The sequence below is a fragment of the Lacerta agilis genome, chromosome 4 (genome assembly GCF_009819535.1).
Source record: "Lacerta agilis isolate rLacAgi1 chromosome 4, rLacAgi1.pri, whole genome shotgun sequence".
In the NCBI taxonomy this organism is placed as follows: domain Eukaryota; kingdom Metazoa; phylum Chordata; class Lepidosauria; order Squamata; family Lacertidae; genus Lacerta; species Lacerta agilis.
Window position 1 is genome coordinate 54,764,309 of NC_046315.1, and position 17,786 is coordinate 54,782,094.

General features: G+C 42.5%; 1 protein-coding gene across 1 annotated transcript; it reads right to left on the reverse strand.

The window, feature by feature from the left end:
- Window positions 1–1,262: 1,262 nt before the first annotated feature.
- ICOSLG (inducible T cell costimulator ligand) lies at window positions 1,263–12,777 on the reverse strand. Its single transcript, XM_033147121.1, has 6 exons — window positions 12,731–12,777; window positions 9,046–9,083; window positions 7,377–7,736; window positions 6,429–6,695; window positions 5,474–5,635; window positions 1,263–3,006 (listed from the first exon to the last, which is right to left on the reverse strand). The coding sequence occupies exons 1-6, from the start codon at window positions 12,742–12,744 to the stop codon at window positions 2,963–2,965; spliced, it is 885 nt and encodes a 294-aa protein (XP_033003012.1). The 5' UTR covers window positions 12,745–12,777; the 3' UTR covers window positions 1,263–2,962.
- Between the last annotated feature and the right edge of the window lie 5,009 nt (window positions 12,778–17,786).

A 17,786-nucleotide genomic window follows, 5' to 3' on the forward strand; every position in this document is an offset into this window, starting at 1 on the left:
CCCACAAGCAATTGTGGCCCTCAGACAGAAAATAATTCCCCACTCCTGATATAGCCACTTGGTTTGCCTGGAGGGCAAAAGTAGGACTTTTATAGTTTGACATTTTGTCCGTGTTGGTATAGTTATTGTTTTTAGGACCCACCCTATTTCTGCAATTTTAAGTTGTTCTAAACTGCTTTTTAAAGATTGTGTTTTCACTGTTATAACCCATGGCACAGGCTGCAACTGGATGGAGGCGGTTGCCAGGCGTAATTCATTTAAACATTTGATGGGTTTTTAATGAACTGCGGGTAGGGGCATTGAACACAGAGGAACTGCAAATCAAAAACCCTGAATAACTCGTGCTAGTTGTGATTGCAGTGTTTTAAGTCTGCTTAAATGCTGTATTTTATATTGCTATATATTGTTGCAATCCACCCTGAGACCATCTGTAGGAAGATGGATAATAAAATTTAATCATCATCTAGGGACTGGCTCTTTGTTCAAAGTAAAATTGAGCTTACATTGGTTTACAAACCGTTTTCAAAAAATATGTATTCATTTATTTAATAAAATTTACACACCACGATTGTAAAAAGCCTCAAAGCAATTAAGTTCGAGAAAAATTCACAGCCATACTTCAAAACACACAAAAGTTTAAATACTAAAACAGATTAAAGTTACCTCAACTTTCTAAGAATCTGAGTAGGCTTGTCTAAACAAGAATGTTTTTAGCAAGCTCCAAAAGGAGTACACTGAAGGTGCATGCTTGATCTCCAAACAGTGTACAACAGTATAAAACTTACAAACACTGAAACAATGTCATAAAAACAGATTAAGATGCCATGCAGAAATACTGTCTACAAGGTCCAATCTTATACATCAGGTGGATCCTGCACTAAAAGATCAGTCTTCAGGAAACATCTAAAGAAATGAAAGATAATGCTTCACGTAGGGCACAAGTCTTTATAACTGGAAAATTCCAATTTGTTTTTCCTTTGCTGGTAGCAGACTTTTGTCAGTGAGGGAATAGGAGGTGAAGGGTGGGATGAGAGAAAATAAGTATTATCTGCATTGAGGTAAGTAAAACTTGAAGTTTCCACCGATGTGTTGAACAGTGTGAATAAAACCCATTTTATCACAGTGCACTAGAACAAAAACAACAACCAGGACATGATTTGGTTGGGAAGAAACAGACCAAAGTTTCACATTCATATTACAGAATTTATAAACGAAGAAAAAAAAATTTTTTTTTGTACTGTAAAGTCAAATAGATTATATCCCCGTGAGATTAACTAAGTAAAGTATTAGCTTCATAAGAATTTTCAGCTCCTCTATTGTACAATATGTACATACTTACAATAATTGCAGAGTATAGATGCAGAATGGTGCTTTTAAGGCAGGTTTTTCAAGAATGCTTGCTTAGGAAATAACTGAATACTTTCCCAAGTATTTAGGACTGAGTTGTAACAAGACCATCAATAGAATTCCACTGGCTCTATAATAAACAATTCAAGTCTTCTGGTTTGATCAAGGCTGTAATTTATACGGCTTTTCTGGTGTCTATGATGATTGAATTGATAAAGTACGTAAAGTATGTTTCCCAACATGAAGCCAACAACTCAGTAAATCATATGAACGCTTGCACAAATCCAGAGCCCTGCATTCCTTCTGGTGCATACACTGTTCAAGAGAAAAAGCATGAACAGAGCAGACCCCTGCACTGAAGTTGTCTGTACTCCTTCAATGTTCAACCTATAAATGCACATCACACTTCCCCTGCAAATGCATAGAAAATGTTGGATGAAATCTTACAACTAGGATTTACAAGTTCCTATCTTTGCAATGTTGCATGTCTGAAGTCCAGCCTTTGGTCTGTTTAGATTTTGCAGCTGTACTGAAATGAGATGTCTGTCCACTAAAGCTGCTCTTGAAGAACCTCTGGCAAATGGTAATGCATTCACATCCCAGCGTTTGAAACATTCCATTTGCTATTGTTACACAACTGAGCTGACTGTTAATTGGCTGAAGTATCCAACAAGGAAAAGCAATAATTAGCCAGGTCTTTTCATTTTTTGCCCAAGATCGTTTTGCCTTCAACAGTGGCAGAGCTTTCAGTTAATATGGTTCCCATGTAAGACGCACATGTTGAAGTTCAGATTGTGATGAAGCCATTAAACTGAGATAAGAACTCTGGCCTAACTTGGGCCCAAAGTGATAAACTCTAGTAATGTCTGGTGTAGAGGATCATATTCCCAACTGATTAACAGACCTGCCCACCTACCTGGAGGTGGTGTCCATGGCATGTCCCCCATCTTGTAAAATAAGACAGCTGTCCTCATGTGTCTGTCCTATACAACCAAACCTCTGGGTCTAATGTTGGGGGGCTGATTCCATGTCAATCTTCCATTCTATACCACCACTGGAAGACTGGGCTCAGAAGTGCCACCACACTTCAGAAGGTGACTACCCTTGCTGGATCAGATCCATCTAGTTCGGCTGCCTACTTCCAACAGAGGCCAATCACTTGCTTTGAGGAAGCTGAAAAACAAGGCATAAAAGTACTAGTCCTCCTCTCCTATTGCTCCTCAGCAACTGGCATTCAGTGGCATGTGCTGCTGTAGAACAAAGCAGCTCCATTAAGCCATTGACAAAACGCTCCTCCGTTTATTTGTTCAGTACCAAAATGTCATTAACAATTGAAGCAGTCCTTGGAAATTTCAAAGGTGTATGTTGAGTCCCCCACAGAATCAGTTGTGAGCTGTGCCCAAGAAGTGTGCCCCTTCTGGGTTTCATTTGGTGGACTAACTTTATAGCATAGCCTTTATCTAGCAGACGTGGGCCAGGTAGCATTCTGCCTTTCACCAGTAGGCTAAACATGGCAAGCTGCTGGCAGTGCATATGTGTTCTGCTCCAGTCCATGCTCTGCTGCAGACAGAAAACACACAACCATCAGTCTCTGTGGGAATGTTTCCAGGCAACACTACTCCGGCAGTCCAAAATCTCTGTTTCCTATTTCAGCAGGCGCTTTAAAAAAACAAAAAAACACACACACATACACACAAACACAACAGAATATACAAATGTTATATGGGTCAGATTATAGAAATGTTATATAGTAGGACAGCATTAAAACATCAAACCCTGGTGCTGCCAGAGAATTTCCATCCCCCGCCCCAAGGCCTCTTGTCTTGCCCATCTACAGTTGTCATAGCAACAAGGGCTAACAAATCAAGGTAATAGTGTCTGGTTTGTTAGGACCAGTGCTGCTTTTCTCTTATAATGACAACGGCATCCACCTGAGAGGTGCCAGAACTGAGTTCTGGCTGAAAAAAAAGCCCTGGTTAGGACCCACCCTAAATTTCTCTGCTTTGGGACATGACAACATCTAGCACTCTGAATGCTCAGAGCAATGGAGCTCCCAAAATGTGAGAAGCCAAGGGACCACAATATCCTTATAAGAGGATTGTAACACTGACCAACATTTATTTTGCATGACCAACATTTATATGCAAGAGAGAAAGAAATGAGAAAGCCCAGAAAAGTATGCAAGTTCTTACATAAAAAATATTGTAAAGGGAGCTACAAGATGCTCAGAGCTCTGCAGCAAGCTAAAATGTATGTTCTTATCATTACAAAATTTCAGTTTAGGGGTCTGAAGTATGCATTTTTCAGGAAAACACTACTGGGCTAAGTGAACCATTTTCTACTGACTACTGTGTTGTTTGATTCTTCATTTTTATGAACACCAATTGATAGGGAAAAAAAGATTTGTGAAACTTTTGGACAGCTGTATTACAGGTGGCTGAGTAAATAGAACGAGGACCATTTAAATTGCTTTCAAGATGGCACAGAAGGACTCAAGACATCACAAAGGGAAGGAAGTTCAATGGCATATTTTAAATAGGAATTACAGAGACAGCTAGTCTAATTTGAGCTGACACCAAGAGAAGGAACTGTCTGTTGAGCCAGGATTACATGAAAGTGCACAAGATGAATAACCCCAACATGATGAATGGAAGGTTTACTGTCTACAAACACTGAGTGTCTTATTACCTTTGCCAACATTTGTTGGCAAGCAAGTTTAGGAGTTTACGGATGGATATGAACTGGAAGGCATCTATGATTAATCAGATGCTCTGCAGATGTGGGACTGATTCTATGCTTTGTTTATTTTGTGGTTTTCTTATTTGAGTAAGTTGCTATGGCCAATGTTGTTCTGATTGCTTTGATATGACAACATTGTTTTAAGTAACAATTAGCATATGCTAGACCCAGATGATGTTTTGGAGGCAGAAGCCATTCTTCCAGTACAAATAAATACATCAATAAGAATACTTGGCCATGGTGACATTATTGGCTATCTTTATTGACATTATTAGTTCTCTTTAGTATAAGTGTGGCTAGAGTCTTTTTGGTAGGGGAGCATATTGTCTTTGACCCAATGTGAATCCTGAATTATGCAGCAGAGTGACTACACCAGGGATGAGGCCCATGTGCCCCTCCAGTGGCTGTTGGACTACAACTCCCATCATCCTTAACCACTGGTCACATTGGCTTGAGCTGATGGGAGTCCATCACCATCTAGAAGACATTAGCTTCCCCAACATCTGCTCTACACCAGCAACAAAGTTTACAGAAGGAAGCCTAAAGGCATTTCTAGCCAGTAGCTTTTCATGATAAGTGCATATTATACAACTGGCCTACTTCTTGGGAGATTTGCCATATGTTGTCCACAGGTTGTCCAAAGTTAGCACTTTGTTCTTCAGCTCCTGTTGTAACAAGGGCTATTTGTAAAAAGGAAACCTACATGTTACAGCAACCAGAGCAAACCAGAATGAATGGAGACAACAAATAAGATGTGGCAGGCTTCCTTTGAGAAGGCCGACTCTGAAGTATCCCCAAATTTTGAGAATGGACTACAATAAGTGCAGCACGACACATGTCTTCCTTTTAACCTCCTGTTTCCCCTTCCACGTGACTGTTTACCTAAGTTTGTGGCTGTAGGATGGGCCACTACAGCATCATTTCAGTTTTCACAAGCAGGCATGCAAATGGAGAGTAGGTGGGAGTGAAAGTGGAAAGTGGTTTGAGGCCTAGGGTGCATGCTAACAGATCTTAAAATAGGTCCCGCTTCGTTAGAAAGTCTAATCCCATCAATAAGCTGTCTTCCTCCACTCAAGGAGAGAATGCTACATACCCTTCCAGTTATCTCAACGGCTGGTCCACTTCAGCCTTGCTAAACCTGGTGTGTGCTTGAAATGTGGACTATGGCAAACCTTACTGGTAATCAAGGGAATAGATTCCCCAGGCAGCACCCTTGGGTGAAGATGTATACTCTACATGACAAGCTACTCTGGTTGTCTACACAAAGTATCAGGTGTATTGCTGCCTCAGAAATGCTAGTTTAACAATTCTGGAAGTCTGGGTGGGGGAGAATGAACCAGTGCTTCTATTCCTTAGGCTTGTTAAACTGGCTGTGCTGTTCACTTACCAGTATAAGTCATTAGAACAGAAGTCCTCCTTTTCTTCCACCCGATGTACAAAATAAGTAGAATGACTATGGAGACAGCTGCAACAGAACCCAGAACTGCACCTTTTGTCTTACTTGGGCTGGTATCAACCGAAGGGCTATTTTCAGGACTGCTCGTGTCAACTAAATAGAAACAACGCCAAGGGAAGGAGGAGGAGGAAGGAGAGGTTTTTTTAAAAAATGTAACACAGGCTCAGACAGAACAGGTCTGCAAACAACATAAACTGCACAGCTTAAGTGTTTTTATGCTTACATCACATGCTCAAAAACTTAAATTTACTAAAATACAATGAAACTTAAGAATCACCTTTTTGCAAAAGGGACTTTTATCCTAATAATTTGCACATTGCATGTAAAAGGATAGGAAACTTTGGTCATAACCCAGAGACTTTCCTTAAGCATATCTAAGTCAATAAGTTACATACACTCCCAGCTGAGTTACAGCCTTTCATCCAGCTCCCATTTCCCTCAAGGTCAGCCAGATAAGACTTCACAACTGCTGAGTTTTAAAAATGGCTTTCCAGCTAGCAGAATTGAAACAAAAGTTGTTGTGATTTAAGGTAGGTCTGTTTACCAGCCAAGAGGCAGCAGGAGTAGGTGAGCCAAATGTCACATTCTGATATGAGCTAATCTGCCAATAATTTGTTCGAAGGCTTTAAGAAGCATGTCCTGGAACCCATATGATTTCTTTATTGCATTGGAATTTAAATTTGAAGCTTTCCTCTCTATTTAAGAGGCCAAAGGCTTTTGTTCTAGCTGACAAATGATCAGAAAGTCAAGTTTTTCTGGTTCTGGACATGAATTACACTGTAGTTGTTGTTTTTTAGCTTACTTGGCAAACTTGTTCTTCGCTATAAATATTTCACTGTGCATGAAAAATATTTGAGAGGAGATAAAATGAAGAACATAAACTTACTGGTGGCAGTTAGATTTTGGTGCAGCTGCTCATTCTCAATTGTACACTCTAACTTGATACCAGTAGCTGCTTTAACTGTTAACGTACTGAAAACACTGAACGTCCCGTCAGGCGCTCTAGTATACTGTTGAGTTGAGTTCAAGAGGCTGATGTCAGTATGATTTATCCAATAAACTTTTGGTTGTGGGTACCCATGGCTAGAAGTGCAACTAAACATCGTTTCTTCTCCAGATGGCATGTGAGTTAGAACTGGCGTGCTGTAATTTGCTGGGGAGGAAAGTAAGGGTGACATATTTTAACACAGTCTGGAGCTGTTGTCAGTATAAAAGGTTGAGAGAAGGATTTTCAGTCCTCGGATTACACTAACACATGCAGTGGGAGTAGGGTCCTGTTTGCACACACAAGTAACTTGTACTGCCAGGTTGATGTCTTACTGTTGAACCAGAAATATTGGAAGTAGCGTTGTAGTATGTGACCTCATGGGCTGTTGGGGGTAATGAGGTTTCTGTCTATACACCTTCAGCTCTCCTCTGCGAAAAGCTCTCCATGAAAGGCCCTACTTCCATGGTAGAGCATCTGCTTTGCAGCATGCAGAAGGTCCCAGGCATCTCCAAGGCAGGGGTTGTGAGAGATTCCTATTTGAAACCCTGGAGAGCTGCTGTCAGCCAGTGTTGGCAACACTGAGCTGGATGCACCAAGGCAGTTTCCTATGACCCTTGCTCAGGGAGCCATGCAGAGTGGGAGAAAAAGGAGGACGTGGCAATGGACTGGATTGCCCCTGGTGTGCTAAGTACATTTTCTTGTTTAAAACACCATTGCTCCTCCGTGCCCCGTGTAACTCAGAAACAAACTTGAACACGCCTTTCTTCTATGCCATGCTCTGACATACACAAAGTTTGGCAAAAGAACAGGAATTTATCAATGATGGTTTATAAACATTTGCTTTACCTGCCACTTTGAGATTTGTTTTTACTTCTCTATATTCTTCAAATATTCCTTCTTTATTTTTCTTCAGTACCACACAGGTATACGTGAACTCATCTTTAGGACTGATCCTTAAGAGTTGCAGAGTAAATTTGCCCTGCTTCAGTTCCTCCTTAAACCGAGTCCTCTCTCTGAAGTCTGCACACTGGTGTTTCATGCGGTATGAAGTCAGATCTTCATCAGGATCATAGGTATCTACAAAGCAGTTTCTTTCCCCTTCTTTTCGCCATGTAACTCGAAAGTTCTTTAAGATGAACGTGCCATTTAACTCATCACATCTCAGTTCAACAGTACTTCCTATTATGCCAGTGACTGATATGTTAGCTATAAAGACAAAATGGGAAATCAAAAACAAACATTGCAATATATGCTTTTTACGAATGTCTCCATAAAATCCAGTTTTACTGGGGCCACGTTTCTTTTCATTCCCACTGAAGAGAATAACTTAATTCACTGCTTTGAGTTCACTTGAAAATAAACACTCTAATGGAAAGGTGACCTTGGCCTAATGCGGAGCGCCTTCATAGCATCAACTCCTCTTTATTATTACTTATTTCTTGTTGATTACCGATGTCAGGGATTGCCCAGCTCCTCACAAGGAGAGGGCGATGGGAGGTCCTACTCAGGAGGAGAGCAGGGGCAAAGGTATTCCTTGTGAGGAGCGAGGGGAGAGAGATCCTCCTCTCGAGGAGGAGGGGGACAGCAGGATTACTCAAGAGGAAGGGCTGGTTGGAGGTCCTGCTCAGGAGGAGGGCAGGGAAAGAAGTCCTCCTCGGGAGGAGGACTGGGAGAACAGGTCTTCGCGAGAGGAGGGCTCTCTACGTTACAGGGAACTCCAGCAGCTTCTGTCGAAGGACTCCTCCTCCTCCTCTAGCCTTTCGTCTGAGCTCTCTCCAAGGGAGGAGGAGCTGCAGAGGCTTGGAGAACTGCCGCTTCCGGCGCCAGCACAGCATCGGGGGGGGGGGGGTCAGGAGGCACGCAGACATTGTTTTAGGGTGCCGAGACTTTGGTGTTGGGCGGGAAACCGGAGAGGGGCACTTCTGGATTCTGCAAGTGACTGAGCGGTCATGTTTTGAACTAGCTCTACACTGTAAAATAGTAATGCACAATAAATAGTCTTAGCAACTGAAGGCTCTGTCGTTACTCATGAGCAACACTTGGGAAAACCCTGACAACCTTCTACCTATGTCACAGCAACTGAGTCCAAGTGAAACTCAACTGAGTCTCAGGGTCTTGCATAGATTCTTCTCCAAGAGTCCATGGCCACATCTTCCATGCCACAAGGCACTGAACAGGTACTCTTCCTAACATGCAAATGTGGCAATGCATATGTTGATTATCTTCCAGCAGTGCACATACTAAAGACACAGAACCTATCTGAGGGGAAAACATTAACAGGAGATTCTAGCATGGCAGCTCTCCTGGGTAAGAGAAAGCATTATGAGAATTTTATTGAGTGTACAATTACTACCTGAAGTTTTAATTTGGTTATCTGTATATTTTAAAGTGGCTTTACATTTCTGCAGTCCACCGTGAACTTTAGGGAAAAGTCAGGACTGATCACCTGCATTATCAGCATATTTAAAGGTTTGCTTTATAATTGAGCATAGCAAACAATGCATTCATAACTCACCAGCTGTCTGAACCCAAAGGAACATCATGAATCCAAAGCTGAAACAAAATAAAAACAGATTATGAGGCAAAATTTTATAAACTACTAAATACTTATTATTCAGATTTTGTAAGATAAGACACAACTAAACAACAAATACTGATATAATAGCGACTTAAGCTTTTTCTCTGAAGTCCTCACAGGTATTCCCATATTATTTCAGAATTTCTTCTTTTTGCACAAAACAACCCAATAACTGTGATGGAAATTTGTTTTATGTTGCTCCAAAGTACAGGACCAGAACCAAAGGGTTCAAGTTACAAGACAGGGAATGCTAACTGAACATCAACAAGGATCCCCTGTTGGTATGAGCTGTTGGGACAGTGGAACAGGCTGCTTAGGTGGTGAAAGACTCTCCTCTGTAACAGGTTTTTTTTAGCACATTTGCTGCAGTGCCTGGGGGTTGAACTAGAAAGCATTTTGAGTTCCGTTCCAACTGTATGATTCTAAGAAGGCAGGTCAATATTTTTATCTCTATGTTGCTTATGGGAAAGGCATGAAGCCAGGAGATTGTGGCTCTCTTCAGTTCTGACTATGTTCTCACTTCAGTCCAGACTATGTTTTGAATCATTACACCAACTCTCATGTGTGTCTGTGCTTTTGTGGCTGTATTTATATTTATTAATTTGCTGTCCTTGAAGCAGGGGCGGAGGAAGGGGGGGTAGTTCACCCTGGGTGTCATCACTGAGGGGGGGTGTGACATTCGGCACGCCACCCACAACTCCCAAGCCTACCCTGAGCCGTCCGGGGAAGTGGCGGAGCTGCACTGGCTTGCTGACGACCTTCCCCCTTTCCCCCTTCGTTTTGACAGCTTGGGGGAGGCTTGGGAGTTGCGGGTGGGTGGCACACCGTTGCCCCCCCCGCTCCAGGGCTGCTTCCTGGGGGGGGGAGCCTCCCCCGAGCTGTCAAAAGGAAGAGGGAAGGGAGGAAGGCTGCTGGCAAAGTGGCGCGGCTCCCTCCCACCCTGCCCAGGAAGCAGCCCGCCATGGAGCAATTTTAAAGTGTATTTTTTAAAAAATATTGTAATATCTGTTAAAGAGGAAAGTTTTTGGAAGAAATTGAGGCTTAGGTGCGTATTTAGAACTGGAATTAATTAGAAATTAGATAGTAAAGTTAGATAAGGATAGAGTAAGAATGTAAATTAGAGGATTATAAATAAGAATGTTTAAAAGGAGTTGGAAGACTGCTAAAGATGTATTATAATGAAATCAGCAAAGAGGGATTAGAGGAAGTCATGAAACAAAGTGAGAAAGAATAAGAAAGTTTTTATATATGTTTTTAGTAATGAGATGTATTTTTTCTTGTTATAGAAAGTAAGTTAATTGTTTCAATATGTGAAAAGCAACAAAAAAATTATTGGGGGGGAAAAGGAAGCAGCCGGCCATGGGTGGCTCGCCCCCTGGGATGCTCGGCCCGGGTGCCAGAGCAGCTAGCTCCACCTCTGTCTTGAAGGTTTGGGGGGGGGGGAGATGGTACTCACTGGTATGGAGCAGCATCACCTCTATTCCTTGCTACCCATGGCACTTTTAATATATGAATGCTGGAACCTCGGTTTTTTACATGTGACACAGACCTATATACATAGCAGTATTAATAGATGTGACTGTTAAACTTCATTCAAAATAAACCTACTATCAAAATAGCTCCATCTTTTTCATTACAAATGAAGCAATAGAATAGTGTTTATATCCCAGTACAGTATTGTGGAAGACTCTGCCAATAGAGATTCAGTAGTTGCCTTCTGTTTCAACTTATAAATGCCTGATGGAAACTTTTCTATGCAGGCAATTAAGAATACACCTTTCCACAATGGTTAATTGATGTCTCATGTCCATCTTTCTTTTAAAAAATTACCACTTTGATATATTTTATGAAATAGTTGTACACAAATATTTTTATAAATAAAATAACTAAATATCCAGGGTGCCTCCCCCTGGTGGTTACACACCTCAATCCCTGTGTATATGAAGAAGTGTGCATGCACACAAAAGCTCATACCAAGAACAAACTTAGTTGGTCTCTAAGGTGCTACTGGAAGGAATTTTTTTAAAAAATTATTTTTTATTTTGTTTCGACTATTGCAGACCAACACTGCTACCTACCTGTAACCTCAATCCCTGACAGACAATTAGTGATGCTGACTGGAGCTGTTGGGAGCTGCAGTCAACCAACTCACACCAACTCAAGTCAATCAGTATCAGAAACTTCCGTGCCATAGATACAATGCAGTATAGATTATTGTTAGTGTGTGATCCTAAGCATTTGTTTCAGCATTGTGATGCTGGGACAAGGCTGTTACAAAATGTGTCCAGAAGCATACGTTGTGCTGTTAAGCAGATTTAGCCAAGAAAGCACCACCCTAAGCACTTATTTTGCCAAGATAATCAAGATAATTCAGTTGTTTCTAACACGATTGCATTATGGTTCTGAGTCAGGAAGTATACCTGCTCTTTCACAAACAATGGTCAGGAACAGCTGGTTTCCAACCACTGAGAAATAAAAGCCTTCAGAATTTGTTTCAAAGTGTTTGTTTACTCAATTCATGTTCTGTTTATTATTCCTGTCTCATTCTCTTGGTATTCAGGTTTGCTGTGTTGTGGTTAGTTTCACTAACCACTTCCACAACACTGGGCTAACACGGCCAGAGTGTTTTGAGTCACAAATTCAATTGCGATGTTTCTATATGTCACCTTTCAAAACTTACAAAGAAGAATCCCACAAGCTAACTGTAACTATGTTACAAAAATGCCATAGTATCAATAAAGACGAGCCATTTGTGTTATGTCTTTCAGCTGTTTAGCTGATAATTGAGAGGGACCCATCTCTCACACAAAAAAGCCTGGCTTACAAAGCACCTGTAGTCAAAAATCAGGAGTTCTGTCTACCAACATACCAGCTTCATTTTCCTGTCCTGACTAGCAGCCATTCAATACATATATGCAGAAAGTAATGTTAAAATGCCTTTACTTTTAGTTGCATTACTCTTGATGCGTTTGCTACCCTAGGCTCCTTCGAGAGGAAAACCATTTAATCAATAAAGCCTGGATCACCCCAACTTGCACTAGGGTTGTTTCCATTCAATTTAGTAATACGGTAGTTTCAGCAAAGGTGCCTGATTGCTGTTAAAAGCATATCAATGCAAGCCAGTTTGGTGTAGTGGTTAGGAGCGGCAGACTCGTAATCTGGGGAACCGGGTTCGCTTCCCCGCTCCTCCACATGCAGCTGCTGGGTGACCTTGGGCTAGTCACACTTCTTTGAAGTCTCTCAGCCCCACTCACCTCACAGAGTGTTTGTTGTGGGGGAGGAAGGGAAACGGAGATTGTTAGCCGCTTTGAGACTCCTTCGGGTAGTGAAAAGCGGGATATCAAATCCAAACTCTTCTTCTAATAATAATAATAATAATAATAGCGCAACATCCAAGTGTAGGAAATCCCCTCGGCGTTATCCTTTTTTAAAATATCGTATGCAACTTCAAGCAAATTTATTCCATCTGGCCTGCAAGCGAAGCAGCTGGAACCGAACGGGGAAGTCTTCAACAGAGCTTGCCCAGTGACCCACCCAACAACTAGGTGAGAGGGAAGCGCCAGCAAGCAGCGCGCAAAGTGCGAGCCTTTGCTTGGAGATCCAGCCGAGGGCTCCCACTCACCTCTTAGGCACCATCCTGGCGGCGGCGGCGGCCTCAGCTGCAAAGGGCGCGAGAGGCGAGCAACTAGACTGGCCGGCGGGGCGCCCCCCGCGCCGCCATCTCCGGACCGTGAAATTCCCCCGCGGAGACGCCGTGCAGCCGCAAATGGAGAGCCGGCGGTGGCGCGCTGCTGCTGCTGGCCGGCTACGGCTCCCGAGGGGCGCGGCACGCTGGCTCTCCGGAACAGCCGCTTCCTTGAGGAAACTCCCGGCCGCAAAGCTCGCGGCGCAGCTCGCCGAGGCTTCTCCCTCCCGCGGAGGGAAAGGAAGGGAAGAAAGCGGGGGTTCCCGAGGCCTGCCGCCCGCTTGAAATAGGCGCTCGGGCGGCGCGTGACGTGCCGTGACGTCGCGCCTCCCGATACTGTGGGCGCGCCATTGGCTCAGCCTCGAGGCCTCGGTGGGCTCGCTGCCATCTGCATGATAGGAGTCAGTTCCTGTATATTCAGTGGGACACTGAATTGAAGAGTGGGAAGGAGCACGAGGAGCCTTCTTGCCCAACGTGGGGCTTGAACCCAACTATGCTCTACAGACCCAGCTATCAGTAGACTCTTACCTTTTTATCCAGCCTTTCAATAAATGAATAATCATTATTGGGTGGCTAGATAAACAAGTGAAAACAAAATGTGTTAAAAGAGAAAGAGAGAGAGAGTAGTAACATATTACTGTTTTATTTATTATGGCATTTGTTCCCCACGTTTCCTCCCAGGAGCTGGAAGTGGTGTACAGTGGAACCTTGGTTCTCGAACTTAATCCGTTCGACTTCCGAAACTGTTCAAAAACCAAGGCGTGGTTTCCGATTGGCTGCAGGAGCTTCCCAAAAAAAGTTCGGCTTCCAAAAAACATTCAAAAAACAGAACACTTCCAGATTTTCAGTGTTTGGGAACCAATTTGTTCGTCAACTAAGCTGTTTGAGAACTAAGGTTCCACTGTATATGATTCTTCCATTTCCCATCATCACAACAATGCCAGACCCTCCAAGTGTCCCTATTTTCAGCCCCAGATTTATAGAAGCTGCCCTGGTTTCAGATTTGATCCTGGAATGTCCTGAAGGGTATGCAATGCTATGAGGTAATGGTTGAGACTAGCAGGCAGTGGCTGGTCCTGTGGAGATTTGAACCCTCCCCTCTCAGGACATAGTCCAGCACTCAACACCATGCTGAGTACACATCATAGATATATTGAAAAACTAGCAAAAATGCCTTCAGTGGGGAAGATGGTGGTTGCCAAAGATACCGATTCTAATTTTCATTCTCCGGCCTTCCCCCAACTCTCAGCCACCTTTGCTCACTGAGCAGAGAGTTGCTGATGTTGGCATTCCATCCAACTGAAAGGGTACAACTCGGCCGCTGGGTTCAGTTAAACCTCTGCTGAACCTTCCCTTGCAGCAGGTTCATATTATAGAGAACATGTGTACACAACACCCTTAGGAATTCCCATTGGTCAACACTGGCCACAACAATGCCTTTTTAATCAAAACTGCAAACATTTTTTCACAAGCACACACCAGACATTTCCCTCGACCTATGTCAACAACCTGTTTCCCAAAAGAAATGGTACAATCAGATAAACCAGATACACAAAAACGTCTAGGCACAGGAATAGTTTTTTCCCTTGTGCCATCTAACTGTTGAATTTGTAGTTGTGTGCGGAAGGGAGGTCAGTTGGTGGTATGGGGTTCCTTTGTTGTGCTGTTGTATTGTGAGGGGAATAGTGTTTGTATGAGGTACGTTTTCTTTACATTGCAATGTAGTTGAAGCAAAATTCCAAGTATGATTGATACTTGGCCAATAAAAACCATTCCTATTCCTATTATTCCTATCTTTCCAGAAAAATCATCCAGACATGGTCTATGAAAGAAAAATAGAAAACCTGTCACTCGCAGGATGTTTTACTCATATAAAATATGTTATTTTTTCTGCCCCAAATTCAGCATAGACCATCTACAAATGTGCCTCTCTTACACTGTCAAGTTTCAAATCAGTCCGGTAAATCATTTTAAAACTATAAGCTATAGAACCTACTGAACTCTGGATTTCTCATTGTAATGATTCAGTCAACTCACCCCTAACATATAACAAATACAGAAAACATTATTGGTCCTTTTGGGAATGTGTCTCTGGGTGTGTACATGATCATTTTGAACAAAGAAAGCTCATAATAAAGTAAGAACATTGTGAGTTACTTTCTGTAGGTGAAATCATGCTCCCAAATAAGCTTTCAAACAAACAGCTATTCCTCCACGAATGGTGCAGTCACAAGGGGACTTCAGATTAGAAAGCTAATAAACTTGGTGTTGAGATGTGTATTGTTTTAACAGAATCTCCCCCCACTCTCGGATAATTCAGTCAGTCATTCTGTATGTTCCTTTCTTCTTCTTCTTTTTAAAACATACTTTGTAGTATTTAAAAGAATATGACCTTAAAAGTATGAAGGGAAAGGGGTGATGTTATTTCCTTACTTGTTTTATTAACAAACCCCAACTTCAGCTTTCCTCAATCCTTACCACTGCCACCATTTAATATCATAGAATAGAATCATAGAATCATAGAATCATAGAGTTGGAAGAGACCACAAGGGCCATCCAGTCCAACCCCCTGCCAAGCAGGAAACACCATCAAAGCATGCCTGACAGATGGCTGTCAAGCCTCTGCTTAAAGACCTCCAAAGAAGGAGACTCCACCACACTCCTTGGCAGCAAATTCCACTGTCGAACAGCTCTTACTGTCAGGAAGTTCTTCCTAATGTTTAGGTGGAATCTTCTTTCTTGTAGTTTGAATCCATTGCCCCGTGTCCGCTTCTCTGGAGCAGCAGAAAACAACCTTTCGCCCTCCTCTATATGACATCCTTTTATATATTTGAACATGGCTATCAGATCGCCCCTTAACCTTCTCTTCTCCAGGCTAAACATACCCAGCTCCCTAAGCCGTTCCTCATAAGGCATCGTTTCCAGGCCTTTGACCATTTTGGTTGCCCTCCTCTGGACACGTTCCAGCTTGTCAGTATCCTTCTTGAACTGTGGTGCCCAGAACTGGACACAGTATTCCAGGTGAGGTCTGACCAGAGCAGAATATAGTGGTACTATTACTTCCCTTGATCTAGATGCTATACTCCTATTGATGCAGCCCAGAATTGCATTGGCTTTTTTAGCTGCTGCATCACACTGTTGACTCATGTCAAGTTTATGGTCACTCACATATCACTCACATGCTTTGCACCCTAAACTTAACAATAACCATGCAAACTGTGGGATGTAGGTGGTATAAAGCCATTGCAAGATTAAGCAGAGCACAAGCTTAGTACAGTCTCCTTAAACAGATAGACACTATAACTTGTTCCTTAAATACAGCTTATGTTATACTACACTTCTTACGAAATCAAGGCAGCTTTGAAGAACCTTATTAAAAGCATTTTTCCATATTGCTGCTGTATTTGTTAGGATCTTAGTGTATCCTCTGCTGCTTCAGCAGGACTATTGTGATTAGTATAAATCACATGAGTGTCTGAATGAGAGTGTGGGAATGGAAGGCTGTCTTATCTCTTCCACCTAAGAGTGTTGTTGTAATTTAGTTTCACTTCTGCTGTGTCACAGTTTGTACTTGTTCTGCCAGAGCTTGGAGAACACAGACGTGGAAATGGATTCTCTGTATATAGACTGTAAATAAACGTAGTTTAGATCTACAGATGTTTCCTTCTTCTTGCTGCGTGATGCTAGAAGACTCGTGTGCTCTTCTCATAAGAGAAGTGTCGCAGATATAGGTACTCTGGACTGAAGGGACATGCCAGCCAGAGAGGGCCTCCTGGGAATCGCTCAGGGGTCTTGGAGTTTGCCGTCTCCGAGCAAGCGTTATTCCCAACAGTATTTACTCCGCCCCACTTAAGCCCCGCCAACATTTCACTGAGGACTCTTGTTGAAGTCTGTTTCAATCTGTACTGAAGTTTAGGCCAGTTTTTTGCTGTCCTGCTGGTCCTGGAATCTTCCTCTGGCTTTCCTGCCTAGCATTCCAAACTGCTTCCCACTCCTTCTCTGGGCTCTCTTAAGCCTGAGCCAAGTAATTTGGCAACCCCAGCAAGTCTTTGGTCCCCCAAGCCACTCTGCCTTCCTCTCAGATCTTCTTCCTTCTTCTTTGATCTTTTCCCTGCTGTCCACCATGAAAACAAAGCACCAACCAGCACAGACTCTCTCTCCAACCAACAGTTACTGTCTCACAACAGACTACCCATATACTGTATATTCACTTCTTCAGGCCTCTCTAGCCCAGACTGAGCCATTTCATCAACTTAGGAATTCACACCTGCAACCACCAGCTAGACAGTCTTTCTTTTGTAAACTGAGAGTTCTGTCTCCTACCGCTTCTCAGCTGTCAGCTAAGATTCCCCTGTGACAGTTAAACAAATTTTCACCTGACAAGACAGAAGACTTCCCCTATCAAACACACTGCAATCCAACTCACAGGATACATTCGCAGTACTCATTAAAATACAGTTCAAATAAGCAGGATTTCTCCACAAAAGGCTATCAGAGAATTTAGGTTCTAGAAGATATGATTGCACTAACAACCCACACCATTAGACATGTCGCTTGTACGATGTATATTTTATATCATTGTATATTTTAATGGCACTATTACAATGTACAGGGTACTTCCCGAAAGCAACTTCTTCAAACTTCAGTCATAGCACAAACACAGGAAACTGGAAAGGAAGTGTCTGTGTTTGGTACCCTTAATATCACAGCTGTGCTGTGTTTGCTAAATCTCAAAACCTCCATTCAAAAACACCCTGAGCATAATATATAGAATACACATAAGTAAAAGTCCTTATTCTTCTTTCTGTTGCCCTTGTTAAAACAAAAAAAATAGCTATGGAATTCAGAGGATGTTTGTGGCTATTTTGCTAATGGCCCAGCATGTGACAAAATAGGTTTAGGCATTCTGTTGCCAGCATAGAATCATAAGAGTTGGAAGGGATCCTGAGGATCATCTAGTCCAACCTGAATATGCAGCTGTCCCGTACAGGGA

Coding starts and splice junctions, on each gene's coding strand:
- ICOSLG (XM_033147121.1), bottom strand. Junction 6,696..7,376: donor AACAAATCTCAAAGTGGCAG/GTAAAGCAAATG, acceptor TTTCCTCCCCAG/CAAATTACAGCACGCCAGTT. Junction 5,636..6,428: donor CCAAAATCTAACTGCCACCA/GTAAGTTTATGT, acceptor GTTTCTATTTAG/TTGACACGAGCAGTCCTGAA.